The sequence below is a fragment of the Neovison vison genome, chromosome 1 (assembly GCF_020171115.1).
Source record: "Neovison vison isolate M4711 chromosome 1, ASM_NN_V1, whole genome shotgun sequence".
Taxonomy (NCBI): domain Eukaryota; kingdom Metazoa; phylum Chordata; class Mammalia; order Carnivora; family Mustelidae; genus Neogale; species Neogale vison.
The window spans coordinates 237,619,579-237,636,598 of record NC_058091.1 but is presented as its reverse complement, the minus strand read 5'-3'; the positions used below and the strand labels follow the sequence as shown (position 1 = coordinate 237,636,598).

The 17,020-nt window shown below is 49.0% G+C and overlaps 1 protein-coding gene across 6 annotated transcripts; it reads left to right on the top strand.

Moving 5' to 3' along the window:
• Nucleotides 1-1,410: 1,410 nt before the first annotated feature.
• Nucleotides 1,411-16,238, top strand: DELE1 (DAP3 binding cell death enhancer 1). Of its 6 annotated transcripts, none has more exons than XM_044225617.1 (13): nucleotides 1,411-1,558; nucleotides 2,226-2,340; nucleotides 2,435-2,558; nucleotides 5,141-5,288; nucleotides 6,243-6,404; nucleotides 6,663-6,751; nucleotides 6,852-6,948; nucleotides 9,564-9,706; nucleotides 10,541-10,699; nucleotides 10,785-10,877; nucleotides 13,110-13,275; nucleotides 13,804-14,043; nucleotides 16,224-16,238. In XM_044225617.1, exons 1-12 carry the CDS (start codon nucleotides 1,528-1,530, stop codon nucleotides 14,040-14,042), a joined length of 1,566 nt encoding a protein of 521 aa, XP_044081552.1. In that variant the 5' UTR covers nucleotides 1,411-1,527; the 3' UTR covers nucleotide 14,043; nucleotides 16,224-16,238. The 6 variants fall into 6 exon arrangements, with proteins under 6 accessions (XP_044081552.1, XP_044081543.1, XP_044081558.1 ...); XM_044225608.1 differs by lacking the exon at nucleotides 16,224-16,238 and adding an exon at nucleotides 14,833-15,412; XM_044225623.1 differs by lacking the exon at nucleotides 16,224-16,238 and having other exon boundaries at nucleotides 13,110-13,269; nucleotides 13,804-15,412.
• The last annotated feature ends 782 nt before the right edge of the window (nucleotides 16,239-17,020 follow it).

Genomic DNA, 17,020 nt, shown 5'->3' with positions numbered 1-17,020 from the left:
CTTCTGCTTGTAATGGCTTTCTCCTTTCTCCGCCTAACCAACTCTTTACTCATATGTAAAGGTCCAGCTTGAATGCGACTACTTTCCTGAATCCTTTCTCAGTGTCCCATAACCCAGTGCTCATGCTTCTATTGGGACTTATCTATTGTTCTTGTCTACTCACCTCCTCCACCATTGCAATTAACAGCAAATTGCATTAGGCTCTTACTATGTGCTAGGGGCTATGCTAAACATTTTAAATGGATTATGTAATCTTCAATTTCAGAGGGTATTTTTTCTATTTTATAGATGAAGAACCTGAAGCTTAAAGTGCCTAAGTAAACTGCCCAAGAACACATAGCTAGGAAGTAAGAAAGCTAGGGTTCAAACCATTTGTGGAATTCCAGAGGCTATTCTTTAAACACAGGATGGTGTATTCAGGGAGGTCACAAATGCTCTTTACTTAACTGTCTTCTCATATTCTAGGATGGTGGCCGCCATATGGCTTAAATATTGTTGAATAAATACAAGTGTCTTGTCATGCCAAGGTCTAAAAGTAGGTGATCCCAGTCAACTGTTACCCCAGGTGAGGACTTCCACCCAACCGTAAGTCATGTACCTGGGGGAAAGGAGTGTGGAAGTCCAAGCATCTTACATTTGAGTGAGTTCCTTTATAGATTCGTGTGAAAGCAGAACCATTCTCTTCCACACAGAATAACGCATAGATAACACTGGGTGGGTCTGTGGCAGGCTTTGATTAACAGGTGTGTGTGTGCGGTGGGGGGTGGGGGAGTCTCCTCAAGTATTTGGAAAGCAACTTCCGCGGTTCCCGTTGAGCCAGCAAGGACTAGTCGAGATCACTCCATCAGATCCTATCATGGCGCAGGCTGAGCCCCAGACAGGAAAAGGGGTCGTGCGGAGGCTATCACGGTGACACAAAACTGAGCCACAACTGGAACCCCGGAATCAGAACGCTGCCTTTTTTCAATCGCCTACCCCTTTGGTCCGGGCCGCATGTCTAGCAGCGGGTCTTGGACGGGAGAGCTCGGAGTACGAGCTTCTCTCGTTGGACCCTTGAGCTCCTCTCCTTCAGACACTGGCCCTAATTACTCGTCCAGTGAGGGGCTGGTGTCTACAAAGTTGTCCGGCACAGGCGCGACCGACCTGCGCAACAGAGACCCCCAGCCCCGCCTCTCCACAGTCCCGTTTCTGACGTGGTTCGGCTCCTCCACCTGCGAAGCCCCGCGGCTGCGCGCTCTCCCGGCTCTCGGGCGGGCGGCGAGCGACGCCTCTTCCAGGGGGAGGTCGGGCCCACATCCACGTCCTTGCTGCAGTTCACCTCCTCGCCAGCCCTGAAGACGCCCACACACGCCCCACTTCCTTTCGCGCAGCGCCCGGCCTTCCGGCTGTGCCCCTTTCTAATTGGCTGACTGAGTGCTTCCTCGGGACTCGGCCATTCGGAGGACGCCACAGCGGTCCCTCTAGCTGCCGCCCCGTGGCCGGCCCTCGGTCTTGGGACTGCGAGTTCTCTATGCTGTTGGCGACGGCATGTGGCGCCTACCGGGACTCCTGGGCCGCGGTAAGAGGCGTCGGAGCCGCGGGTCGTGAGGCAGCTGAGATCCTGAACTGGAGAAGGAGGACCCGCCATGAAGACTGAACCGAAGCCTTAGCAGGCGGGGTTGAAGTTGAGGGAAGGCGGAGTCTAAATAGGCGGGGCTACACCCGCCTGTCAGGGCTGCGGAATTCGAGGTGTGGGTGGGGCTCATGGGAAGAGGGTGGAGAGTAGAGCCACGGAAATGGGTGGGGCTATTGGAAGGGGAGGAGTCAAATAGCCGGGGCTTGGAATCCGAAAGACCAGTACGGCCCGTGGAGTAGGCGGAGCCAATGAAAAGAGGCGGGATTTAGAGACGGAGCCTTCAAACACTGAGCGAGGTTGTGTGTAACTGCCCGGTAATTTTATTATGACAGTGATCGTCAGCCCTGGGAGGATTTCAGAGTCACCTGGGGAGCATTTTCAAAATATGCCCTGAATGATCCTGGTTTATTGGTTTTGGATGGCACCTTAGAAACTGCACTAAGCAAGAGTCCCCATATGTCCTTGTCTAAGAACAGTAGAGGCAGCCCGCCAGTGATTCCTGGGTTCCTGGGGTGTGGCTCTGTCAAGCGGACAGAGGAAAGATGGGTGGGGCCTCCACTGCCCGAGTTCTGTTCATGTCAAGGTGACTGATTTTTGTTGTTCTACACAGCTCTTCCCCGTCTGCTGGGACCTGGCCTCCGGGGGGTGACCCCCAAGTCCACTAACCCAGCTGGGCCGCAGGCTGCCTCCTCCAACCTGCTGGTCCCTGTGCCCAGCTTTGACAGGTGAGATACTCCCATTCTGTCACCCATCTCTTCCTCTGGCCTCCTTCTCCTCCCACTTGGGCTAGAACTTGATAGTCTTTCTTGCCTCGTCTAGGTCAGGCCCCCATGGCCCAGGCCCAGGCACAAATAGGGGCCCAAGGTCCCATGGGTGGAAGGATGCCTTCCAGTGGATGTCTTCCCGTGTTTCCCCAAACACCTTGTGGGATGCTGTATCATGGGTAAGGCTTCCCCAGTCCTGTCCTTGCCCTTCTGTGTGGATGAGAATGATCCTGCATGGAAATATAGCCTAGAAACAAGAGCTAGGGCATCAATGTTCCCACACTCAAAATTTGAGTAACTCATGGCATTGGAGCATATTTGGTATGAGGTATTGCTGCTCCCCTTCTCCCTGCCCTCTTCCTCCTTTCATTCAGTAAAAATTTGTTTAACACCTCTGAGCATTTTTGTTAGGCACTAGTGATGCAATGGAGAGCAAGGTAGATATGATTCTTACCTTGATGAAGCTTACAATGAATAATACTAAATAGCTGACATTTTATGTATTAATGAAATATTATATATGCATTATCATTTTTAATCCTTACAAAAATCTTGCAAGGAAATATAATCTTCGTTTTATAGATAAGGGAACTCGGGCTCTGAAACTTTAGGTAACACGCTTAAGGTCATACAGCTATGAAATAAAGAAACCATATTTATTCTGGAGCTCATGATCTTAGCTCCAAGGCTTTACAACTTATTGTTTATTTCTATGTGTACTTTAATTTTGTCTTTCTCCCTTAATGAAGATGTAAACTCCGGACAGAGACTATAACTTGTCTTTGCCAGTGTATGCAGCACCTGTTGTAATAAAGAAGTATTTGTGCACAGAAAGGGACAGGGAAATGCTAGTACAGATCTTCGTATATGATAATTGCTCAGAAAATATTTGTTGGGGTGCCTGGGTGGCTCAGTTGTTAAGCGTCTGCCTTCGGCTCAGGTCATGATCTCCGGGTCCTGGGATCGGGTCCTGGATCGAGCCCCACATCAAGCCCTGCATTGGGCTCCCTGCTCCATGGGGAAGCATGCTTCTCCCTCTTCCACTCCCCCTGCTTGTGTTCCCTCTCTCGCTGTGTCTCTCTCTGCCAAATAAATAAATAAAATCTTTAAAAAAAAAAAAGAAAATATTTGTTGACTCTCCCATAGGTCAGTTGACTCTGACCTATAAAGTCAGGTGCTCAGTAGCGAACACACGGTCCAACAAGGCAGAATGTTTGCCATCCAGGTTCTGCACACATCACTTTCGTGTCTGTCACATCTTATCCCTATCACTTTCATGCTGTATACTTTGGGCAAGTAACTTGACTTACCTGAGCCTCAGGTGTCTCATTGTAAATTGGTTTTATCAGCAGAATGGAGCCTGGAATGCCTCTTTGGCAAGGCCACTTCTCTCTGTGGAGCTGTGGACTAGGGGCATAGCATACCCTGGAGAGCAGAGCATTTTCCCAATTTGTTGAAGACCTGAGCCCTAGAGCAATTCCACAGTGAGTCCCTTTGGAAACTGTGTCTGGATTCCAGGGGTCCTGATGCTGTCCCTCAGCTCTGTCACTGTTGACCATGTGAAAGGGCCTGAGTACAAGCTGTCCCCACTGCCATGGATACATGTCCTTGTTATTACATACTGGCACCTTCTCTTCCTTCTGGTCTCAGTTCACACATCACGCCTCCAAGAGAGGCTTTCTTTGATGCCGTATTTTCTCAGACCTCCCTCTTATGCTCTGTGAAAACTCCTGATTTGTTTTGTTGGCATTTAGCATAACTTGTAGTTATTGTGTTTATATTTTTGTGTACTCAAAATCTGTCTTTCTCTCTCAGTGAAAATGTAAACTCTATGAGGACAGAGACTATAACTTACCTCAGCCAGTGTACTCAGTGCCTGTTGTAATAAATAACTATTTGGGTGTTCACAGGAAGGGAAGGGAAGGGGAAAACCAAGCAGTCACTGGGCTAGGAGCTAACTTAGGTCTTCCACAGACCTGACAGAGAAGAGACACCGAGACACTTTCAGCAGGCCTGTACCTGTGACTGCGTCTCTGTTGGGGTGGCTTGGGCAGAGGGAAGGGAAGACTTGTGCCCCAGGCTACAGAAGGAGAGTGAACCTGATGGGGAACTCTGACCTGTCACTATAATTGCGGCCAAGCCCCAGCTTACCACATTATACTTTTGCCTGCTTAGGCTTTATTTATTCATTAACTTATCATGCATTTGATAAATACATGTGTATATATATATATATATTTTAAAGATTTTATTTTTTTATTTGCCAGAGAGAGAGAGAGAGGGAGAGAGAGAGCGCACGCAAACGAGCACAGGCAGACAGAGTGGCAGCAGAGGCAGAGGGAGAAGCAGGCTCCCGGCCGAGCAAGGAGCCCGATGTGGGACTCTATCCCAGGACACTGGGATCATGACCTGAACCGAAGGCAGCTGCTTAACCAACTGAGCCACATATTTATTAGTACTATATCTTAGTACTCTCTTAGGCTCTGGGGATACATCGGTGAGCAAAACACACACGATTCCTGCCCTCATGGGGCTTAGATACTAACAGGAGAGACAGAGCTTAGGTAAATAATTATCGAGGTGATTGTTGAAGCCCCAGTGTAACCAGGGCTCTATAGGGGAAGTTTGGGCACTGGGAGATTAGTTGGCCTCAGCCGGGAGTCTGGAAAGACTTCTCGAGGAAGTGATGTTTGAGCTGAAGGGTGAGACTGAAGGAGGTGACTGGTGCAGAGCTGGGTCCCTGATGTGCTGTCTTTTCCAGGGCACTCTGGCTGTGCTGGCCCTGCAGCTGGCAAGGCAGATCCACTTCCAGTCGTCCCTGCCGGCAGGACCTCGGCAAGCAGGGTGCTGCTCTTGGCGCAGTCCCCTGGACCTTTTCCTCTCATCTCCCTTGTGGCATCCGTGCTCCTGTGAGTTCTCAGTCCCAGGGACAGCAGGGCTAGGCTGGGAGTTTCTCTGGGCCAGGAAGTGTCTCTGGACACACCTCAGGAAAAGAGCCATCAGCAGCTCCTTGCCTTTCCTATCTGAAGTCAGAGGAAAGGGAATGTGAGGAAGTTCTATCCACCCAGGGTGTGGGCCACACCTGCTCGTCAGTGTCCTCCCATGTCCTCCCCTCACCTTCCATGGAGGGAGCCCTACAGAGATCCAGGCTACTTCAGATCCTGGGTGTGGCTTCCTGCTTACCCCTGAGCCAGTTGGGTCATTCTCTGGTTAGTCATTCATGAATAAGTGAATCTTCATTGAATAGCTGTCATGTAGTATGGTACCCAGGCAGTACAACCCAAGTGGTTAAGACCCTGGTGTTAGTGCCAGGGTTCAAGCCCCAGAGCTGTCGCATACTAGTCTTATGCCCCTGAACAAGTCACTTTTAACTTCCTTGTGCCTCAGTTTTGTCATCTATAAAGATGGGATAATAATAAAAATATACCTCATAGGTTTCTTGGGAGAAGTAAATGAGTTAATACATATCAAAGAATTAGAACAGTGTTTTGCACATAGTAAGTACCCAGAAAGTTTTAGTTTAAGTTCTTGTTCTTATGATTACAATCATGATCCATATTATCATCAAAGTGCTAGGTGCTGGGGCTACAATAGTGACTAAGGTAGATGCCTCCATGCTACTGGAAAACTCTAGGCAGAGGAATGATTTATACCCAGAGCAGGTGATCAGCATAAATGGTGACTCCTCTGGACCCCTACAGATAGAAACCAGCAAACGAAATGGAGGAGGGAGGTCAGGGTGTGTGAAGGAGATGACAGGAGATTCCATGTTCTTCCCCCAGACCTCGGGGAACCCTTAGGCTAGCTTAGGCAGACCAAGCTGATCCCCTCCTAAAGGGACTGCTCTTATTGGGCCTTTCCAGCACTTCGGAGACACATCCTCCCCAGCCCTGATGTCCCAGCTCCCAGGCATACTGGTCCCAGGGAACCCAGGCTGGGCCAGGAAGAACGCTCCACTCAGCCCGAGAACCTCTCTTCACACAGCTCCTTGAGGGTATCTGGTCCTCAGGGCCCTTGTGAGGAAGGTATGTTTACACCTCCTATAATCAGCCAAAGGTGGGGGTGTGTGGGGGAATAGGGCAGATAGACCATTGTTGGTGCGTATGCCGGATGAGGGGATTGTCGTTCGTGTAGGGCACCTGCTTTCTGGGGCACTTCGGAATGAATCTGTTACCTGGTAGTGGCGCTGGCTGGAGGGGTTGGGGAGACTGGCACAGGGAGAGAAAAGGAGAAACCACACATTCTGCTTTGCCCTGACTGGGTGCCACCCATTTTCCTTGCAGATCCCAGTGATCTCAGCTTCCTGTCCACCAGTGGTAACTTTCAACCCAGGGCAGAGCCAGCCCAGCTTCAGTCCACTGGAGAAACGCAGGTATTGTTCAGATTTGGCCTCCAGATCCTCGTAACATTCCTCCGGGGCGGGTGGCAATTCCAACGAACTGTCCCACGGTGAGTCTTTATTTCTTCCCCAGGAACAAGAGAAGTCAAAAACTCTTTCCCTTGAGGAGGCTGTGACGTCCATTCAGCAGCTCTTCCAGCTCACCATTTCCATTGCTTTCAACTTTCTGGGTAATTGGGTGGACCTTGCTTCAAGGTGGGTGGATGGGAAAATGGAAAGGCTTTGGGGCTGGTCAAACAGAGTTACAGTAGGGAGTGCTTCAAACAAGAGAGAGTTTATTTTCGCCCAGGTAGGTAGACCAAATCTGGCATGGTGGCACAGTCAAGTCAGGGACCCATCCTCTTGATTCTGCCATTCTTAAAACTGGCTTCCATCTCAAGGCCAGTTTGGCTGTTCTGGCTTTTTTCTGGAAGGGGAAAGGTGGGAAAGCTAAAGGATCACCCTTTGCAACCTGCAAGTTGTATAAATCATTGTCCAGAGTATAGGCTTATGGCCATGCCTACTTGCAGAGGAGACTGGGAAATGTAGTCTGTAACTGAATGACCAGGTGCTTACCTGAAAATTCTGTTACCATGTAAGAAGGAGAAGAGAAATCTTGGAGGATACCTTGCATCTTCTAACACATCTAGGCAAGAACAAGCTCCTGAGGTCTGGAGCAGGCCCTCAAGTACACAGACAGGAGCACTTTACCCACATCTGGAGACTCCAGGTGCCCTTCCAATGTCTATCCTGTTCTCCATGGTGACTTGGCTTAAGTTTCAGGCGTTTTAATGTGGCGACTCAGATAATTGGCAGACGGGTGAGAAGCTGGGATTCATTCAGTACAAATTTCACCTTTTGCTAGGCCCTATTTTAGGTTTTAGGGATACAGTGATTCATAAGACAGAGTCCTTACTCTGATGGATCTGACATGTGAATCAAGGTGGTGGTGGGGGGGAATAAGTTGGCAAACAAGAGAATTTCCAGTGGTGGTAAATGTTATAGAGAAAGGTAAATAGGGGAGTGTGTCAGTGACTTGGGGAAGTCCTCACTGATGGGAAGAACTTTGTGCTAAGGCCTGACTGACAACACAAGCTAGTCTTGTTTCCATCCAGAGAAAGAGCTATCCAAACGGAGGGAATAGCAAGTACAAAGGTCCTGAGACAGGATTGAGTTTTGTTAAAGGAACAAAAGAAAGGTGAGTGTGGCTGGGACTTAGAGAGCACCAGGAGTTTAGAAAAAGATGAAGTCAAGAAGCAAGGAGGGGCCAGATCAGGCAAGGCCTTCCGAGCCACAGAGGAGTGTGGTTTTTTGAAGCAAGATAAACCAATGGAGGTTTTACCCTGGAGCAGAAGGAGGGACCATCACATGATCTGAATTACTTTTTCAGATTTCTCTGGTTATTATATGGGCAGTCGTGGAGTGCAGAGATGTCAGAGGAAGCAGGAGGCTAGGTTGGAGCTGTTGCTGATAGCATAACAAAGCCTCATGGTGGCTTGGTTTTGGTTAGGGGCAGAAGAGAAAGAGAAGAGAGATGGATCAGGGAGCCAGTGGGGTGGGGGGAATGGGCTCAGGGAGGTATCCTTCGCCCTCTCTAGTCTTCTCAAGGATAGAGGGCTCTGTGAATCCTGGACAGCGAATTTTCAGGGAGCAGGGAGGTGACTAATTCACTGTGGGCTGAATGGAACCTGGCTTCTACCTCATTAGCTTTTTGTGATTTTGATGGGCAGACAGTCTCTTCTGAGAATTTTCTTGCCCATTCCTTCATTCATATATTCATTTATTCAGCAATGCTAAGCAGTGTGGCAGAACACAAAGGGAGCATAAGCCCTAATCATATTTTGCATTTGTATAGAGCTTTCACCCAATGCAAAGTTATTTCTTCTACATTCTTTTTCTGCTTCTGCCTCCAGGATTTTGCAGTCTAATTGAGGAGACAGGGCTTGTACTCTGGAAACAGTCTAGTTCAGAGAAAAAGGCTTGTATATTAAGTAAATGCCAAAAGAGTGTTTAAAGCCTGAGTGTGGTCTGAAGGTTCCAGAGATACAGGATGGGAAGGCCTGGTGGTGGAGGCAGAGAGATACCCCAGGCAGGAGAGACAGCTCAGGAAAAGGTTTGAATGGGAACTCAGGAACTTGACTGCACCCAGCCCTGTCTCTGTTTTTCATTTGTTTCTTTGTTTCTTTGGATGAAACAAAACACATGGGCTTGGTTGTCCGATATCCCTGAGTTCATCTGTCTTGTAGTTCTTATATTCTCTCTGATGAGTTCCTCCTAAAGCAGGATTAACAGTATCAGCTGTTATCAGTTACATTTAGTTGGTTAAAAGCAGCTCAAACCCCCTCTGGCTAGCTTAAGCACAGAAGGAATCCGTTGGGATCTGTTGATTTGCCATGTGTCAGAAAGAACAAGAACGAGGGGGGCAGTGACTTAGGGACAGTGTCTTCAGAGTGCTGCTTTTAGAATAAACCTACAAAACTGTTTCTCTCATGCCTCAACCAGGTTAAGATTCCAATTCCTGAGTGAGGGACTTATTGGTGGGAAAGAGCACAGTACATCGATTAGTAGCATGGGGAGTGGGGGAAGGGGGAGGGTCTCCTCCCAAAGGGAGATTGGGATGCTGTCACCAAGAGGAGGATGCTATATAGGAGGACAGAAGCCACTGAGGTCTTTGGCAAACCAGTGGAACATTTGGAGGATGGAAACATGCAAAGTGTCTAGCACCAAAAAGCAAGGAAGCAGCTTATGAGTTGGCCAAGGATGTGGGGACGTTCATAGAGAAAGCTGTATTTCCGCTTTCTCACAGGCACAGAGAACATGAGGAATGGGGACTACGTGGCAGCCTTTTCTTACTTCCAGAAAGCAGCAGACTACGGCTACAGCAAAGCACAATACAACGTGGGCTTGTGTCACGAGCATGGCAGAGGCACCCCCAAGGACCTGGGCAAGGTACCAGACCTTCTCTCTGTCCTAGGCCTGTCCACCATGTTGCACTGTCGAGAGGTGACCTCCAGAAATGAGTAGTGGGCAGGGCTTGGGGAGAGTTCAGCTTCTGTTTCTCAGCCACAAGAGAAGAAGAAGAAGCTCCTAACTTCTAGGAATTTAGACTCAAAAGGAGTCAGGGACCTTGTTGGTCTTTGCAGCTGTATCGTCGGGACCTAGAACCTTACCTTGGGGAATGAATTAATTCATTCTAAACAAGTAGGAAAGTAGACAAAGATGTTCTATACGAGAGGGAATTTCTTAGAATTGTGTATGATGGCAAAAGAAGAGGGAAGCAATTTGAAGTTCCTTCCATAGTGCATTGGTTTATAATATCTATGTGGGTCTTACAAATAATGGGCTAGGTCTATATTAACTGGCAGGGAAAGACATTCTCTGTGTATTGTATTGAAAAAATAGGTTACAACATTGTGAATGTTGTTCTCTGTCTCTCTGTTTATTTTTCCCTGTTATACACACATACATTTATATACATCTGTGTGTGTGAATGTGTATGCGTGTAGGTATAAACACGTGTGTGTGGGGGAAGAAATTTGCAAAGCTGTGAACTAAAAGGTGAGCCGAGAATGATCTTTAGAAGGCAGAATCTCTTGGGATTTCATGTTTCTATTTTCAGTTTATCTGTATTTTGAAATTTGGGCTTATCTGTATTTCCTGACTCATTTGTATGGATTAGGTTCTATTTAATTAAAATAATTTTTACAAATTTCATTCGAAGGGAAAGCTGGCTTGCAGGGGTACCTGCTAACTTAGGGAGGGGGGTCTCTCCCTTTGTCCCAGGCAGTCCTTTCCTACCAGCTGGCTGCCAGTCAGGGCCACAGGCTGGCTCAGTACCGCTACGCCAGGTGTCTGCTGCAAGGCCCAGCCTCCGAGGGGGCACCTAAGCGTCAGAGGGCAGTGTCCATGTTGAAGCAGGCTGCTGATTCGGGCTTGAGAGAGGTGAGTGCCCAGGCGGGGTGTCTTCTGGAGCACGTGGGGCCAGGAAGGGACCAAGATAACATTTCTCCTTCCTCCCTGGCCATAGGCTCAAGCTTTCCTCGGGGTGCTTTTCACCAAGGAGCCACACCTGGATGAGCAGAGCGCTGTGAAATACTTTTGGCTTGCAGCCAACAATGGGGTAGGACATCTCCAGCGTCCCACCATGTTGGGGGATCAAGTTTGAGGAAGGAGGGGATTTGGGAACTGGTACCGAGCTCCAGGATGCACAGGATATGGTTGATAGGGACACATGGGTTGGGCTGGCTTCAACTCTTAACTGTCACTGATTTAACTGTGTGACCCCTGGGCAGGCTGGTGGCACACAGGAGCTGGCTTACACCAGTCTGCAAGAGGTGCTGGGGGGGCCTTAAAATCAGCTGTGGGAGGAGTGTGTGCCATACAGAAGGGACTCAGGACTACAAAGCAGGGCTGGTTGGACTGCTGGTTGGACTGGCTGGACAGCCCGTGATTACATTTATCAGCACACAACTAGGCTGGTGACTTCTTGTTTCCCTTGTCTCAGACTGCCTCAACTGTCTGCTGCTTTGCAAGGTGGTGGTTGTTGTTGTTGTTGTTGTTGTTGTGAGGACCCAGTGTACCTAAGGTAACAGTTGTGTGAGCGAGCACTTGGTAAGTGGTGCACAAGGAAGGTGCGTCCTCATGAGCTGTGCGGTTCAGGGAAGTCAGAAGACATGGAGCAGTTTGGGGGTGGCGGCACATGTATGGGGGTATTGCCGCCCAGCCTGTAGGACCCAGAGAATATCCTCTGGAGTATTTGTTCCAGGCAGTGTTTGTAAGTAATCCCAGGGAAAACATGGTCCGAGGGGTTTGGAAATACTGAGCCAACCAACTGTCTTCAATGCAGGAGATCTCAGAGCTTTCTCTCTGTGCTGATCACCCAAAGGGCATCTCTGGTTTGCTGTACTCCTCAAGTGTACTTGACCAGGATTTTTCTCCAGGTGTGGCTTCTTGGAGGACTAGGAGTACTGGATTAACTCGAGCCATGGCCTTGGATGAGAATTGCCCTGCAGAGGGGCTCCTCTGTGTTTTTGGGCCAGCACAATGATAGCTTCATCAAACTCTTGGGCATCAGAATACTTTATTTTTACTTGGTGTTATCTGTCGTTGCCGTCGAAAGGGGGGCAATGTCACTCACCAGTACTGCCTCTGTGCCTGCCTTCCTTGATAGAGCCCCAGGACCTTCTCGGGCTGAGGGTGCCTCATATTCTTCATGAGCTGGACAAGCCTAGGGGCCCCTTGGCCTGCTTTAGTCACCCAGCATGCTAGGAGATGTGCACAAAGTGTGCTGGGCACAGTCCTCACACTCACCCACTCCAGCAGGAACTGGGTCTCTGTAGGTTTGTGTTGAGCAGTGTGGCATGGTGGGAGTTTTGGACTTAAGAGTGTCCAGTGCTGGCTGTGAGCCCACCATATTTATGACGTAGACTTTGATGCGCATGTTACAGAAACTCAGTCCAGAAATGTGACACTAGAAGGTAGAAGAGAAATGGGACCGTGGTTGGGAATCCAGAGTATTTTGTTTTTTTTTTTTTAAGTTGGGGGCTTGAATATAACGATATATTGAATATAACGATAATATTCCACCACAGAGGGCGAGATTAATGATGGGGGCAAATAAAGGTATGAAAATAATAATAACAGTAATTTAAGCATTATTCATGTATTAATGTATGTTATCCTTGTAACAATGCAGTAAGGTAGGTACTGTTACGATTTCACACTTTATAGATGAGGAGACTGAGGCACAGAAGTGTGGAGTACTTGCCTAAGGTTCCTCCACTGTAATTGGTGGAGCTGGGATTGGAACCCAGGCAGTCTGCCTCTATAGGTTGTGCTCTGCTCCTAATTGTCAGGGGAGAGAGGATTCAGAACCTTTTAATCTTTCAAACGGGGAACATTCTCTGGACCATATGTTTTGCGGGGCCTCAGTAGAGGTTCAGAAGACATGCAGGGCTTTTGGGAAACTTAGCCTCCCCTCTCACTCCTGGCTCTTTCAGCTGAAGTAGGAGCCTGACTCCCGGGTTCCCTGTACTTGGGCTGGCTGCTCCCCATGGCCCTCATGTCTGCCCGCCTTCTGCACCAGCCTCGGCCAGAGAAGCAGCCATGCTGCTCTGGCTCCAATCTCCCTGGACAGAAGGATCCCCAACTCCTCTGTGTTGGGCACACTCCAGGCCTCTGGCTTTTTGTACTTGGCGATCCCTTGGTCCAGAGAGGGCCAGGACTGGGCCTTGAACCTGCACAGATGAAGCCCCGGCTTGTCTGACTGCCTCCACCTTCCTCCTGCCTTTGCATTTCAGTTCTTCACTCATGCAGGTGTACACATCTGTGTGTCTGTCCATCTTCCCTTTAGGACTCACAGAGCAGGTACCACTTGGGAATTTGCTTTGAGAAGGGCCTTGGTGTGCGGAGGAGCCTGGGAGAGGCTGTAAGATGTTACCAGCAGTCCGCGGCTCTGGGCAATGAACCTGCCCAGGAGAGGTTGCAGACCCTCTTTTCCATGGAGGCGGCAGGTAAAGGTGCGTGTCGAAGCCAGCAGGTTCTTTCCCATGAGCTAATTATCCTGTGACAGAGAAGGGGGTGGCTTGGTCCGCTTGCTGTTTCCTGCCCCAGTAACGGGTTAAGAGTATAGCTTTTTGAGTCAGACACGCCTGAGTTTTAACTGCTGCTCTGTCACTGAACTTGGACTTGGTGTCTTTGAGCCTTAGGTTCTTCACTTCTGCAAGTGAGGGTACTGCTGGTACCTCCATCACTGGGTTGTAAGGATTAAATGGGATGACTCTAGAGGGTTCAGCACAACCTAGCACAGAGCAGATATTGAATAAGTGGGAGCTAATCTGATAATTTTTCAGGAGAGACGGTCTCCCAAGATACTGCCTTATTGCCCTGAATTACCCTTCAAGTCCTCTGAAAGTCCTGTTCACTCATGAGTCACTCGGGCTGGCCTGGGTTAACAACACTAGAGCCCACTAAGTCTTTGAAGAAGTCCTTGCTCTGAAGTAGGAACCCACAGTATGAGTAAGAGCTGCTCTCATTTCTCCTCACAGCCCTGGGGACCAGCGACCTGGCAGTTAAAGGATTGAAGTCCTTCTCCAGTCCCTCCCTCCACAGCTTCAACACTCTGCTGGCAGGGGCCTCCCACCTCCCACATGCCTCGAGCACAGGGAACCTTGGCCTCCTCTGTAGGAGTGGGCGTCTCAGAGCCAGCCCTGGAGCCCCCAACATTACTCTTCCCCCGTTCAGCTATCCCTTGGAAAGGAGTCTCGTCAGACTGGGTTTTGGCTAAGGTGAGATAAGACCTAGTCACTGGTGCCTCTTACTGGTGTTGGGGGGCAGGGCAGAGAGGTTGGCTGGTAAGAAAAAATGGTGTCAGTGTCCTTTTCCAAAGGTGGACATGCCAGTGGGAGCTGAGGGTCTCAAGCAATTTCAAGTACATGGCCCATGAATGACTTTGACCTTTCCCCCAATTGGTAGCCTCCCAGATGAGAAGTGGAAACATCCACAGTGATTTCTGGTTCTGTGCACAAAAGGGATTCATTCAGTGACCTGTGAAAAACTCTCCTGAAGGGTCCAGAGACCCTGGACCTCACCTTAGCCTATGACCTTGAGTAAAACCCTTACCTATTTCCTCCCATGCCTCAGTTTCCTCAGGCTCCGACTATATCAGTTTTTGCCAACATCTGATGTATGTGCCTCTGGTGGTTCATGAGAGGATTTTAGGTACTCAATATTTTCTATCTTACTAGTTGGATATTTAATAAATGGATAATTAATAATGTAAAAATGTGGCTAGCACATCACGGTTTCACAGTTATTAAAAATAATCCATTTAAAGAAAAACATTGTGAAATTGGATAAAGGGGAACACAGATCCGGAGAGGTGGCAAAAACCACGAGGGTGGTTCCATGAATGGCTAAAACTCAGAGAACACTTAATCAGGCCATTCTCAAGATGAGCCCCAACATTCGCTTTTATTCATCCCCTGTGAATTCATGATCATCTCCCATTTCACCTTTGATTTGGAAGGAACGAGTTTCTTGCCTACATGCTTACCGTATCTGCTTGACTTTTTCAGATCCTCCCACTTCAGCCCTAAAGAAGGGAGCCTGTAGGTTCAGAGAGATACCACAACTTGAGCCCCAGAGCAGAGGCCAGTTGTTCTCAACTTCCCAAAGAACCTTAAGTACCTGCCCCAGCACAGTAAAGAAGAAAGTGTGTGAAGACCCAGGGCCAGGCCATGTCCGCTTGAAGCAGTGACCTGACCCACTACATTGTTTTCTCAGTTGTAAACCAAAGGCACTGGTGTCTGCCCTTCTACCCTACTGAGCCTATGTGGGGCATTTTGTGGCAGAAAGGACCTTGGTCCTCACTGAAGGCCAGGGAGGCGGAGTGGTGCCCATGGTTATACAGCTTTATGAGTCAGTAGGCCAGGAGAAGACCCAGGCCCCCTGACTCCTAGCCCAGGGCTCTTTTGTGCCTTTCACACTGTAGATTTACGTGAAAGTGTTCTTGTCATCTGGCCAATGTGAGGGAGGAAGTGGAGACTGAGCGCCTGGAGGTCTGCAGCAGGGAAGTGTAGATTTAGAGATCCTTGTTTGTGAAAGGTATGCCAGAAATGGATGAGAGTTTAATAAAATAGATATTGGATTATCTCATCACTCTTGCCCTTGAGTATGTTGGGGAGACCTGGGGGTTCGGCAGGGGGAGTTGAAAGCTGAGGCTTCAGCCTCATTTCTAAACTCTCCATTAACCAATTTGAAGGGTCTTAAAAGCTTCTCCAAGAGAGAGACTTAGGAAAAAATGATTTCTGAGTCAACGCTAATGACTCCAATTACTGAATTTGTGCATAGCTGTTCCCTGGCTTCTGGATGTTAGCCCAAGTTCAATAGCATAGATGTGGTGGGGGTGGGGGTGGGGGTGGGGGAAGGACTGAGGACCAAACCCTCTAGTAACTGTTCAAATGGGAAAGACCACCCAGCTCCGCTATTTGAGAGGTGGGAGGAATTGGGCGGGAGAGGGTTGTCCATGTTTCCCCCTCTGCTTCCTATCTCTCCCCCACCGCCCAACCCTGCCAACCTCTAGTGGGTCCTACCATACTCTTCTAGCATTTCCTCTCACTACTGGCTTCCTCCAGCTCCAGCACCTCCCCCTGACTGCTGTTCCCTTTCCAGGGCTGCCTCTGCACACTGGCCACCACCACCCCCGCCCCACCCCCACCTCCTTCCAACCCTTATGCAGTTGCCTCCCACAAATGGCTCCTTGGGATCTAGGACCTTGTTGTCTTTGTAATCTGGGATCCTCAGCACTTAGCACAAGGCCCCTTGCTGTTATGGGCTCCATATACACATTGGTTAAAGCTCAGGTTTTTACATTGTGCAATGCACTATTCTCTCTGCAAAAAAAAAAAAAGGTTTCTGTGGTCAAATAAGTTTGGGAAATGCTGTACCAGACATCCCTTTTTTATAGATTCACAGTGCACATCAGCATCTTTAAGGTTCCAAGAAGTCCTGCAGTGAAGAACTTGGTTAACCCTTTCTCAGCCTGAGCTGAGCACAGAGCCCCGGCTCCATGCAGACTGCCCATCAACCCTCCAGTGGCACCTTCTGGAGACTGTCATTTCCTGCCCTCCTGCAGAGCCCAGCTCTTCAGCCTCTTCCCTTCCTGTTGTCATTCTGGGTTCCTGATTCCTTCCGGGGAAGGAGGGGCAGTTCACACAGCACCGGGACAGTGGGTGTCCTGTGCTGATGATCAGATGCCACCCTCCCTTCCAGTCATTATAAGTTAAGTACTGATTCAATTTGGGGTACCAGCCATGGAGGTAGGATATTTTTAAGCTCTCCTGGTGGAAAGGGAGGATGGAAGAGTCATGAGAGAGGTGTTGTCAAGGGACCAAAAATCCTTGGCTGTTCAGTCTCTGCAGGCTCCACATGGCCCCAGGGGATGGGCTTCTTCCACAGATGGGGCCCTGCTGTGCTTTGCCATTAAAATTCCATTATTAATGACTCATCATCATTGCCCTGAAAGGACATACTAAGGGGGAGGACAGGGAAGTGGCCCTAGCCTGGGTTAAAATACTGGGAGACTCAAGTCTGGGGACCTAGGGCCCTCAGTGATGAGACTTTTGTGCAATTCTCTGCTGCCTCAGTTTCCTTATCTAGAGATGCTGTTTTCAGGGAGTCCTGATGCTGTAGTCAGAACAAGGCTGTTTAAGTCATTATATCTTCAGTGCTAATACACTGAATAAATATTTATAATAAATATCC

Excerpts from the sequence above, each read along its gene's own strand:
- DELE1 (XM_044225617.1), top strand. The coding sequence starts at position 1,528 with ATGTGGCGCCTACCGGGACTCCTGGGCCGCG. Across the intron at positions 6,752-6,851 it reads AGTCCACTGGAGAAACGCAG|GAACAAGAGAAGTCAAAAAC; the intron begins GTATTGTTCAGA and ends TTTCTTCCCCAG. Across the intron at positions 6,949-9,563 it reads CATTGCTTTCAACTTTCTGG|GCACAGAGAACATGAGGAAT; the intron begins GTAATTGGGTGG and ends GCTTTCTCACAG.